This window comes from Polypterus senegalus, chromosome 7 (assembly GCF_016835505.1).
Source record: "Polypterus senegalus isolate Bchr_013 chromosome 7, ASM1683550v1, whole genome shotgun sequence".
NCBI classification, from domain to species: Eukaryota; Metazoa; Chordata; class Cladistia; order Polypteriformes; family Polypteridae; genus Polypterus; species Polypterus senegalus.
The window spans coordinates 29,583,625-29,596,474 of record NC_053160.1 but is presented as its reverse complement, the minus strand read 5'-3'; the positions used below and the strand labels follow the sequence as shown (position 1 = coordinate 29,596,474).

General features: G+C 35.2%; 1 protein-coding gene across 3 annotated transcripts in view; it reads left to right on the top strand.

Moving 5' to 3' along the window:
• The window catches only part of iqgap2 (IQ motif containing GTPase activating protein 2), a 225,485-nt gene extending 214,604 nt beyond the window's left edge, over positions 1-10,881 (top strand). For all 3 annotated transcript variants that reach the window (XM_039758410.1, XM_039758409.1, XM_039758411.1), the window contains 3 exons: positions 1-15; positions 5,868-5,976; positions 10,070-10,881. The exon at positions 1-15 is cut by the window's left edge and continues 129 nt beyond it. In XM_039758410.1, coding sequence (XP_039614344.1) covers positions 1-15; positions 5,868-5,976; positions 10,070-10,183 — 238 coding nt within the window. In that variant the 3' untranslated portion in view covers positions 10,184-10,881. The remainder of the gene's footprint in view (positions 16-5,867; positions 5,977-10,069) is intronic.
• The last annotated feature ends 1,969 nt before the right edge of the window (positions 10,882-12,850 follow it).

Sequence of the window (12,850 nt, the reverse complement as noted above, 5' to 3'; positions counted from 1 at the left end):
TCTACAAGCCAGCCAGTAAGTATTAGTATAAATAGAGCAAATGTATTATTCATTTGTTTAAAAAATTTGTCTTGATATCGGTTTTAACAATGTTCTGTTAAAACTTGTATAACCAACAGTACATGCTTAAAACGGAGTGATGTCTATCAGTATTAAAAATCAGACAATTTCATAAAAGGCTTGTTTTATATTGATAAAATACATTATGATGATGCTGTATTTAGTACAAAGAAATTCAGTCAGAAAACCTGGTGTTACAGGTTGATAAGTGTATATTTATTGTGTCAATGAAGTTTTCATGTTTAAATTAAATACAAATCCTATTTTTACTTTTGCTGTTTATTTTTTTACTTACTAGTCAGTAGTGGTGAGCAAATTGAGTTTGTTTCAACATGAGTTTGTTGAAATCACAGAAATGTTTGGGAACTTCACCAAACTCTGCAAAATGCACTGAAGTCAGTGAAAAATGAGGAGCTGAACAAATACTGAATGAATTATAATGGTGCAATGGTCTTTAAAATGCCACTGAGAGCTAAGGAAGCATCTTCCAACTATGCTTGACTAATTGGCCAAAAATACAATATGTACTGTAAGGCAGCAGTGCTAAACACTGCGCCACCATGCCTCAAACAACAATCTTACAATGATCTTACAGCTTTGTGTTGTCACACTGTCCTCACAAAGCTTCATGGGTACTGAGAAAAAATGTTCATCTAAGCCAGCTACACAGTGAATTTCCTGAAAAATATGTGGGGAATGGAGTTACTGGTAAACTGCCATTTCAATGTAAAAAGTGGTTTTTGCAAATATCGATGATCAACACTGCTGCTTAGCTGTTTTTTGTGGGTAGTTCTCCCAGAATTGAGCAGATAATAGTTTATTCTTGAAGCCTAAGCTGGTAGTACTTAATACTGGAATATATTCACTTTCTTCTGGATACTCTTGCATTTCTATTCATAGCGTCACTCTGAACATTTAATAGGGTTATGTTTGCCCATTTTGTTTTTTTGTTTTTTAACTATTTATGCTTCATGTTGCTGCTGTGATGGGATAAACAGCATGCTTTTGGATGAAACATAATATGTGTTTGGTAAGACACACAGTATATATATTTAAAATTCTGTGCTTGCAAGTTTATCCAATTCATTGGCAACTTTGTAAATTAACCCACTGCAAAACTTTGTACCTTGTTTATTAGCATTTTTATTTTCTCAGTAATTTGTTTCTGTAATGTTATTAAGTCATTTGTGCATTTTGTTTCTCAAAGTTTAATTAACTTTTCAGAATACGTTACGGTGGTCTGTTTACTTTAAAACGTTTCTATTTTGATTGTCACCAGACAGATTAAGAGCAAATTAAATAATATTTAAAAAGTTAATTAAAAGCACACAGTATCGCTTATTTGCTATTTCTAAAATGTACTGTACTTCTGTATAAAGGTTTGCACACAATCTTTGGGAACAAAATATAGTTGTTATAAAAAGAATGGTCAGGATGCATATTTTAGATAATCAATGCAGTGTAATTCTCTCCAGCATGCTGGAAGATTAAATTGAGACACCCAATTTAAACTATCATTTTTATGTTTTTAAGATATTTTTAATAGTGTCTACATTTTTACATACTGTATAAAGCAGCACGATTTATGCAATCTCAAATCTAATTAAAATAATTTTGTAAGAAATGCATCCTTAGTTTGAACTCTTTGAATAAAAGCCCCTTTATCTACTACTTACTATATAGGGTGGTCCAGATCTATTTATGCAATTTTCATTATGCTATAACTTAAGTTTATTACATAGAAAATCACCTGAAAAATCTCGGACCATCGAAGTGTGAGAACTGATGACGCGAAGAATCGTCGTTGCGCCGAACTGAAATCGTCCCCACATAAATCAGTCATCTAGACGATCTGGATCTGCATAATTAGATCTGGACCACCCTGTATTTGTTATCCCATGTTTAGGCATTTTCAAAGGCTTAAAGTAGCTCAAAAACAATTGGGGGGGAAAAATGGTATAGATGACAAAATATTTTAGGTAATATACCATTTATCCACCTGCGTGCGTGCGTGTGTGTGTGTGTGTTCGGCCGCCCTGCAATGAACTGGCACCCTGTGCAGTGTTGTTCCTTCCTTGTGCCCGTGCTAGCTGGGACACTCTCCAGCAAACCCACAAAACTTGTCTAGATTAAACAGGTTAGAAAAGGACATGATAATGAGTAATTTAAGAGTACTTCAGTCGTTCTAATTAATAGTGTTAAGTTTTTCAAACTGATGCCTCATATTTGCACGTAAAAGCTAGTTTATAATTTGCATAGAGGCAAGTCCTGCATTCTTTGTGTGCGTAAAATGATGTAATCTAAACAGAAAAACGCATCTTTTTCACACTTGGTTTGCATTTGGTGCCTGGTGAGAGACACATGTATAGAAGAAATTTATTTGGATTGGCCAGGCATATTATACACAACCACTAATCCATAATTTTGATTGCAACTACACTTCTCTGTGCTGCCTAATGCTAATATATATATATATAATATTACTGCCAGTCATTTTTAATACATATATAATTGTGGCACTTGTGACCCTATTTTAGACAAATGAAACAATTAAGTAAACTGCATACCATATTGTAAACTTTAATGTGTTGTTTATCATCATTATTACTTACCAGATTTTTTTTGCGACTTGGATAAAATGAATATGCATAAAATACATTGGACTGATTAGCAGTAATGTATAAATGAATCTGAACAAAACTTTAAAGAGGAGCACAAGATATTTAGTACTACATTTTGACCAAAAGGCTAGATTAAAACTAATCATCTTAACAAACCTATAGCTGATCAACAGCCAGTAGAATCCGTATAGCTGTTACTCAATGAGGAGATTAGAGAGGTAGGACTCTTAAACTTCCAGACCCTTTTTGAAAAGGTATGTTTTCAGAAAGCATTTCCCAGACTTTTCAAAAATCTGCAGTGTATATGTACATCCTTCAGGCTAAAATACTAACACTGTAAGCATTTATGTTCTGGAGGCATTTTGTTCAACAAATTCCTAATTAGCCAAAGTTTATGTAAACTTCATCTAGCCTGCAATGAACCTTCAGAAACAAGGAAAGAGAGTCTAGAAAATGGGAGAGTATGAGGAACAGTATATGGTATTTTGTCCATCAGTTAATTAACGTGAATGTTTTTATTGGTACTGAGTACCAAACAGTATTCAAAATGATTGTTTTTTTCACATCTGTGCCACAATTAAAGGAGTGTGATAAAGATTAGGATATGATTTATTGTGATAATTAAAACAGCTTTGGCTTATTCTAGGGCTGTGTACATTTTAATGAAACCTACATGCAGCACCCAGAATTTTTAATCTACATTTGAATATATTCTACTGAGTACATGTTATTAATTGGGAACATTAGATTCTCAGTCATTTTAAAAAAGTTTATATATAGTTGGTAATAAAATTCTAACATATGAAACAGTACTTACCCTTGCTTCAGTGGTGAATGGTTCTTATTGTGATTTTTCCCCCTACCATAATGTTGTTAATTTTACTTTTGATTATTTGAAATTTACATGTGACAGGGCCAACACAAATCAGAATATTATTAAAAGCAGTATTTTTCTGGGTCTGCAGTCTTCAGTGATATTTGAATTAAATTCAGCAGGAAAATTATTTTTTAAAATGTATAAGTAAAAAGAAAGTGTCCTCAGCATCCATAAGCTTTATCTTATTATTTTGCCCAAGTAATCTTTTCATTCCTGCTGCTGTGAACCAATTTACCATTGAACCAAATTTGTTTTATTATCTCTTTTTTCATTTAAATGTCATGCTCCTTTGAAAGTAAGAGTCCAGTGTTAGATTTGTGGGTGGTCTTAGTTTGGGACACTTTGAAGTCAAAATATGTCTACAGCATAAATTTACTATAGTTAAGTTAGTTTCCAGCAAACACCTGTATGCTTTTAAAAGAATGAACACATGCATACAGTGGTGTGAAAAACTATTTGCCCCCTTCCTGATTTCTTATTCTTTTGCATGTTTGTCACACAAAATGTTTCTGATCATCAAACACATTTAACTGTTAGTCAAATATAACACAAGTAAACACAAAATGCAGTTTTTAAATGATGGTTTTTATTATTTAGGGAGAAAAAAAATCCAAATCTACATGGCCCTGTGTGAAAAAGTAATTGCCCCCTTGTTAAAAAATAACTTAACTGTGGTGTATCACACCTGAGTTCAATTTCCGTAGCCACCCCCAGGCCTGATTACTGCCACACCTGTTTCAATCAAGAAATCACTTAAATAGGAGCTGCCTGACACAGAGAAGTAGACCAAAAGCACCTCAAAAGCTAGACATCATGCCAAGATCCAAAGAAATTCAGGAACAAATGAGAACAGAAGTAATTGAGATCTATCAGTCTGGTAAAGGTTATAAAGCCATTTCTAAAGCTTTGCAACTCCAGCAAACCACAGTGAGAGCCATTATCCACAAATGGCAAAAACATGGAACAGTGGTGAACCTTCCCAGGAGTGGCCGGCCGACCAAATTACCCCAAGAGCGCAGAGACGACTCATCCGAAAGGTCACAAAAGACCCCAGGACAATGTCTAAAGAACTGCAGGCCTCACTTGCCTCAATTAAGGTCAGTGTTCACGACTCCACCATAAGAAAGAGACTGGGCAAAAACGGCCTGCATGGCAGATTTCCAAGACGCAAACCACTGTTAAGCAAAAAGTACATTAGGGCTTGTCTCAGTTTTGCTAAGAAACATCTCAATGATTGCCAAGACTTTTGGGAAAATACCTTGTGGACTGATGAGACAAAAGTTGAACTTTTTGGAAGGCAAATGTCCCATTATATCTGCCGTAAAAGGAACACAGCATTTCAGAAAAAGAACATCATACCAACAGTAAAATATGGTGGTGGTAGTGTGATGGTCTGGGGTTGTTTTGCTGCTTCAGGACCTGGAAGGCTTGCTGTGATAGATGGAACCATGAATTCTACTGTCTACCAAAAAATCCTAAAGGAGAATGTCCGGCCATCTGTTCCCCAACTCAGGCTGAAGAGATCTTGGGTGCTGCAACAGGACAATGACACAAAACATACCAGCAAATCCACCTCTGAATGGCTGAAGAAAAACAAAATGAAGACTTTGGAGTGGCCTAGTCAAAGTCCTGACCTGAATCCAATTGAGATGCTATGGCATGACCTTAAAAAAGCGGTTCATGCTAGAAAACCCTCAAATAAAGCTGAATTACAACAATTCTGCAAAGATGAGTGGGCCAAAATTCCTCCAGAGCGCTGTAAAAGACTCATTGCAAGTTATCGCAAACGCTTGATTGCAGTTATTGCTGCTAAGGGTGGCCCAACCAGTTATTAGGTTCAGGGGGCAATTACTTTTTCACACAGGGCCATGTAGGTTTGGATTTTTTTTCTCCCTAAATAATAAAAACCATCATTTAAAAACTGCATTTTGTGTTTATTTATGTTATATTTGACTAATGGTTAAATGTGTTTGATGATCAGAAACATTTTGTGTGACAAACATGCAAAAGAATAAGAAATCAGGAAGGGGGCAAATAGTTTTTCACACCACTGTATGGAAGCTTACTTTGATAAATTTCATTGGTAATGGCTTATATTTTATAGTTATTTTTGGTGTTTTTCTATTTAATGTGAATAATTATGCTAGGTTTAAACTCAAATTAATGTAAGCCTACAGAAGTGTCACCTTAAAGCAATGGTAGGTAAAAATAGATTTCTGTAGATGCCAAATAATTATATGTTAATCCTCCTCTGTTAATCATTTTTTTACAAGGCAAGGCTAAATTTTATTTTTAATGTATATTTACAGATTTAAGAATGTAATGTTTGAAATTTCACCAAGCCAGGAAGTTGGAAATTATGAAGTGAAAGCAAAATTCATGGGAGTTGAGATGGAGAAAGTTCAGGTGCACTTCCAGGTATTGTATAATTCTTAAATGTCAAGTGAATATTTAAGTAGGTTACTACATTACAAAACAGTAAAAGTGAATAATACTTTCTGCCATACCAGTTCATTAGCTAACTTAAAGTTTCAACCTTCTTTAAAATTGAGTTTTGGAATATTATTTTCTGCATCAACAAGTCACAGACTTTTGTATTTCTTTTTTATACTAAAAGTTTTAAAAACTCTGTGCAAACACTAACATCTTGTATCTAAAAGTGTCATAGTTTATCCACACTCAAAAATTACGAGTGCATGTGACATGCCTTTGAGTTGTGGCAATGTACTTCTTTGAAGACCAAAATGCTGCAAACCGTCTCTCTCTCTCTTGCTTAAAAAAATCTTATGTCTGTCCGCTTTTCACAGATTTAGCTTGTATTTTTTCCTATAATTTGCTTGAATATTCCAGTTGATTTTGTGACCTCTATCATCGCGCTATGTATCATAGTTTGCTTGCGGTACCGATTTATTTGCGTGAATCCGAGAGACACACAGCGTGCTGGGGAGGGAGGGGCCTCCTCACTCACACGCCAGCCTCAGGGGAGAATCTTACATCCACTTAGCTAGCAAACGAGAGAACTACTTAACGGATTTAGATCAGGTTTTTTTTTCTAGAATTTGTTTGAATATTCCGGTTGATTTTGTGACTTCTCTCATCCCACTAAGAATCATAGTTCGCTTGCAGGAGCGATATAGGCTCGCTAACTCGAGATAGAGGCTGCAGACCAAGGGGAGGAGGAAGCTTGACATCAGGAGTGGTGAGGCGGTCTACCTCTGTGTTTTGGAGTGTATCTTGCCTCCGCTTAGCTAGCGATACCTATTTGTTTATTGATTTTTAAAGTTCTGTTTCACTACTACGCAAGCATAGTTGCTGGGGACGGCTAGTTATAGATAAATAGTACTTTGTTGGTCCCTTGAGGAAAGGTAGTTTTTTACAGAAGCTCATGAAATGTAATAAACAACAACGGCTCCCCTCAAATATACACAAAAATGACAAAATAATAACAGTATGGTCTCAGTGAAGCATAATAAAGGTGTAGTGCCATAGGTATGAAAGGGACCCAGAAGCATATCTTAACACACTTCTGAATAGTTTATTGGCTTTAATTTCTCAGTAGTAGTGTGTGATAGAGAGGATGTGCAGTATTATTGTCAATTTCAATTTATTTATATAGTACATTCAAAACAACATAGGAATGCTGTGGCCAAAGTGCTTTACAATAATAGAATAAAACAAAACAAACAAATAATATAAATAGAAATAAAATATATGAACATAAATAAAATAATAGAAGTAATGTTCTATAATCACAATGAGGAAACCATCAGTATTACTGAAGGTCACAGAATGCAAGTGAATAGAAATGAGTCTTTAATCTCGTTTTGAACAGTTCAATTGTAGAAGACTCCTTTATATGATGAGGTAAAGAGATCCACAGGTGGTGAGAATCAGCTGCAAAAGCCCTGTCCCCCTTGTTTTTACAGTTGGTACAGGGGACAACAAGAGACAACTGACCAGAAGATATAAGCACTCTGAGTGGCTGGTGTAAAACACACAATTCTGATAAATAGGCAGGAGCAAGCTCATGTAAAGTTTTAAACACTAGCAACAAGATTTTAAAATCAATTTGAAAACTGACAGGTAGCCAGTGTAAAGAAGCTAAAATAGGAGTCATACTTTCTTGCCCCAACCTGAAAGCGAGCGGCAGCATTCTAGACCAACTGTAACCTGTGTGTCGGGGATATGCCAATCCCAGAATACAGCGAGTTGCAGTAATCAAGGTGAGAAAAAAATTAAAGCATGAGTAGCTTTCTCAAGATCCCTAGAAGATAAAAAAGGCTTGATCTTACCTAATAGACGAAGCTAGAAAAAGCAACTCTTGACTACAGAATTTACTTCTTTCTCAAAAGAGAGGTTACTGTCAAAGATAACACCTAGATTGCGGACTTGGTTTGCAAAAGACAGAGAGAGCCAAGACGTTCAAGACCAATTTGGGCTTTAGCTAAAGGACCCACTATAAGCACCTCCATTTTATTTTGATTCAGATCAAGAAAATTATTAGCCATCCAGGATCTTAGCTCAGAAAGACAGTTGTGGAGTTGATTTATTGCAGAGTTGCAGACAGGAATATAAACCTGTATATATAATATCATCGGTATAGCAGTGAAAGGAAATGTTAAATTTCCTAAAAATAGCTCCAATAGGATGAAGGTATATAGAGAATAAAATAGGACCCAAAATGGATCCCTGAGGAACACCATATTTAAGAGGAGCAGTAGATGAAAAAGAGGAATTTAGAGTCACTGAAAAGTGTCTACCACTTAAGAGCAGCCATTTTAAGCCCAGCAAGATGTTCAAGCCGGATCAGCAATATCTCATGGTCAATAGTGTCAAAGGCAGCGCACAGGTCAAGGAGTAGAAGGACTGCAGCGTCACCTGAGTCAGTAATAATAGAGATGTCTCTGAATACTTTCAGGAGGGCCGTTTCAACACCATGAAAACGCCTAAAGCCAGATTGGCAGATCTGAAATAAATTTTTGGAATTAAGGTGATCAACCAATTGATTATAATTCTTTCTAGAACTTTAGCCAGAAATGGCAGTTGGGAAATTAGGCGAAAATTGGCTAAAACTCCAGGATCTAATTCTGCCTTTTTTAGACAGGATCAGACAGCAGCATGTTTAAAAAATGAGGGCACAACCCCCGCACTTATAGAATCATTGATAATGGCTACTAAAGATGGGCCCAAAACATAAAAGGCTTCCACTAAGAGGCGTGGTGGTACAATATCGAGAGGGCTGGGAGCTGGTTTAAGGGTGTCAATAGTTCTTGTTAACTGTGAAAGTGAGACTAGATCAAAGAATTCTAAGACAATGTCCTGTTTAACAGTAGGAAGTTCATAGCCAATTTGAACAATGCCACAGCGGATAGTATCAATTTTGCTGACAAAGAATGATAGAAACTGCTCACATGAATGAACAGTGCTATTTAATCCTATCACAGAATGAGGGTTAATGCCCGCATTAATTGAATTAAATAACACCCTAGGATTCTTAGAATGATGGGATACTAAATCTGCAAAGAAATTTTGTTTAGTTTTCTTAAATGCAGCCTGGAAGTTGAATAGAGAAGTCCTAAAAATCTGTTTAGAAACAATCGGTCCATCTTTTTTCCAACGTCAGGGCCCAAAACATAAAAGGCTTCCACTAAGAGGCATGGTGGTACAATATCGAGAGGGCTGGGAGCTGGTTTAAGGGTGTCAATAGTTCTTGTTAACTGTGAAAGTGAGACTAGATCAAAGAATTCTAAGACAATGTCCTGTTTAACAGTAGGAAGTTCATAGCCAATTTGAACAATGCCACAGCGGATAGTATCAATTTTGCTGACAAAGAATGATAGAAACTGCTCACATGAATGAACAGTGCTATTTAATCCTATCACAGAATGAGGGTTAATGGCCGCATTAATTGAATTAAATAACACCCTAGGATTCTTAGAATGATGGGATACTAAATCTGCAACGAGATCTTGTTTAGTTTTCTTAAATGCAGCCTGGAAGTTGAATAGAGAAGTCCTAAAAATCTGTTTAGAAACAATTGGTCCATCTTTTTTCCAACGGTGTAGTTTATTTAGCCAGGGAGCAGGTCATCCCTTATTACTACCTCCAGCAAGTTGAGTGTGTTCCATAAGTGAGCCTACCATCTTAATTCACTTGTTAATCCAGTTGGCCTTTATTGAAGTAATGTTACCAAATTTGCACACTACACTACAAACCTTGTACATTACAGTACAGCACCTTACCCAGTAAGCTGCACTGCCTGAATTTACTTTCAGCTTCATTCTTGAACAGTTAAAGGGTATTTTGTTCTGACTTCTTTAAAATAAATTAAAAGCAATTAAAATTGTTCTGCTCGTGTCATATAATTAATTGCTAAAAGTTCTGTTCATCTGCCATAAGCTGGTGTTATCATTAATATATCATTATTGAGTTTTAATGTTTTTCAATATGCAGCATTTTTGTATTTCTTATTGTCATGCTTCTCCTTATCCCCTATTTTTATTAATTTCAGGACCTTCTTCAGCTTCAGTATGAGGGAGTAGCTGTGATGAAGATGTTTGACAGAGCCAAAGTGAATGTCAACTTGTTAATTTTTCTTATTAACAAAAAATTCCATGGGAAATAATTTAAAAGACTTGTAGAAGGCAACTAAATGTTCAAAGTTTACATTTGAAAAAAATACTTGTATAATTTTAAAATTTTTTATATTTCAGTTTAATTTAGCAATTTATAAATACTGATTAGAAGATGAAAAATTATAAACATAAGTGCCTTTGAATCTTCAATATTGTCTAAGAAAAAATATTTATATGAACTGTTTACTATTAATTAAAATAATTGTTATATTAAAGTCAATTTATTTGTGAAAAAGAACTGCATAAATTCTTCTCAAACCCTAGTAAAGTCATGAGAAAGTTTTTTTTAAGTAATTATTAGCTTATAATAAAAAAATCGGCATTATCCTTCATATTGTTGCTTTTGGGTGTTTTTGTACACGGGCTGATTGTAAAAAAAAAAAAATTTGAAAACAATTCAGTTTTTGTAGAGAAATTATCATTTTTCTTTATTTTGTAAAAAGATTTAGTCAATCATTTCTTTCTTTAAAATGCATTTCTGCTTGTTTGTCAATGTAAGAATAACTTTGTTCCGTTGTAAATTTTGAAATATATCTGTTATTGTTCTATTTAATGTCTACTTGGGCCTTTATACCTTGCAACATTAGAAAGCATTAGGATATTTTAATCCATTGATTTGTGCCTTTGCCCAGCTTACAAATGCTTGATCTATAAAGTTTTTTTGGTAAAGTTGTTTTTTAAAAAAAAAGCAACAAAGAAAGCTAAGACCATTATTTGTCTTCATGACAGAATTTTTGTATGCAGGAACTTGTCATTAAATTAATGTGGTATCTTTATAGATTAAAAACTATATCTATCTAAAATGGTTTTTGCTAAGGAATAAAGAATGGGGAAAAAGATCTCTCCTCCTCAGCATATGCTGAGCCTTATTGGGACAGCTCTAACCCATCTTTCTTTCTGTTGTAACTTGCAGACAAACTTTAGGTATCTACAGGAGCAGGTAATGTCTGTCCTGGAAAGCTGCAGGTTTTTCTTCAAACCCAGTTGCTTAATTAGAAACCAATCCTTGCCAATTTCAGACCTTATTTCATTTTACGGCTTGTTAATTTACAATGAGAGTTTCCTATATTGTAGATTTTTTTCTTTTCCAATGATCTCTCCCAAACGATTTGAAGCCTAAAGTGGATCATTTTTATTCTGTCATATTCTTCTCTTAAGTGCTTTATTAAACCAATTGGTGCATGACGAATCCACACAGATGTAAATGGAAACAAGTTAGATGGAGAACTGCTGGCTGCTTTGTCATTGGCTCCTTATTAGCAATATAATGTGATTAAAAACACTGAATGGCAGCTATTTAAGACTAAAATAACCAATAAGGGTGAGCAGCCGTAACAAGCAAGACCACTAAAATGAAGCAGAAAAATGTCACTTGAGCAACAAATGCAATGAATGATTTCTCATGAAGCAATTTGGTTAGAACAAAAACCTGAAGCCATTACAGTCCTCCAGGACCGACGTTGCTCATCCCTGATTTAAAATGTCTTAAATAGTCACTAATTAAGAAAATCGTTAGAATGAAAACCAGTATGCACTGTGGCTCTCCAGTGTCAAACTTGGCCACCCCTCGTATATGATCCGTCATTGGCTGATATCCCAATAAGAAAAAATGCACATTGGCAAATAAGCAGTTGTCAAATAACAAAAATGTGTTGAGAGTACCGTTCCACAGCTTGTGTTCCACAAACATGCACAAAACATTTTTTTTTCACTGCTGAAATAAAAATCTAGCAGCAGTTTTCCCCCACAACTTCACAACTCCTTGCCCCAACATGTATGAAAATAGTATAGGCTGCATTAAAAAAAATGCTTTTAAAGACATGCCTGTGTTCTAACTGGCAACCCTGAACTAGCACAGTGCAAGTGTGCCAGCATTGTGGTGTCTGTGGCGTCAGGTGAACTATAGCATGTTGTATTCATATAAATGAATGAGTTTTAAAAAAAAAAAAAGATGGGTGATGTAAAGACACCTCTCCAAGATCATGGCCAATTTGCTTTTGATTTTCGTCTAAAATTAATTTCAAAAAGTCTTTATAATATCAATCTGTCAATTTAAAACAGGGGTGGACAACATTGGTCTTAATGAGGTCAATTATTTCTGATGAAGCACTTATTGCTCAAGTGACATTTTGATGGTTCATTTTAGTGGTCTTCCTTATTAAGGTTCCCCATCCTTAATGTCTTATTTCAGGTTTAAACAGCTGCATTTGCTGTTTTGAATGGCTCCTTATTAGCAATAAGATGCAAATGACATAGGAGCCAGCAGTTCTCCATTTAACTTGTTTCCATTTACACCTGTGTGACTTGATCATGCACTATTTGGTTTAATAAAACACTTCAGGAAAAAAATGTGACAGACTGAAAATTGTCTATTTATGCTTTAAATCATTTGGGTGATATCATTGGAAAGGAAGAAATCTACAATGTATGAATACAATTGTACAAACTGTACAATTTAATAAGGTCTGAGATTGACAGGGACTGGTTTCTAATTAAGCAGTTGGGCTGGAACGAAAACCTGCAGCCACTGTGGCCCGCCAGGACTGACATTGCCCACCCTTTTAGAACTTTAATATTTGGTGATTTGCAGAATAGTTCTAATCAAGCAGCAGAATTTAGTACTAGTGAAGTTTCAGCTGACCACCTTGTAGGGATTG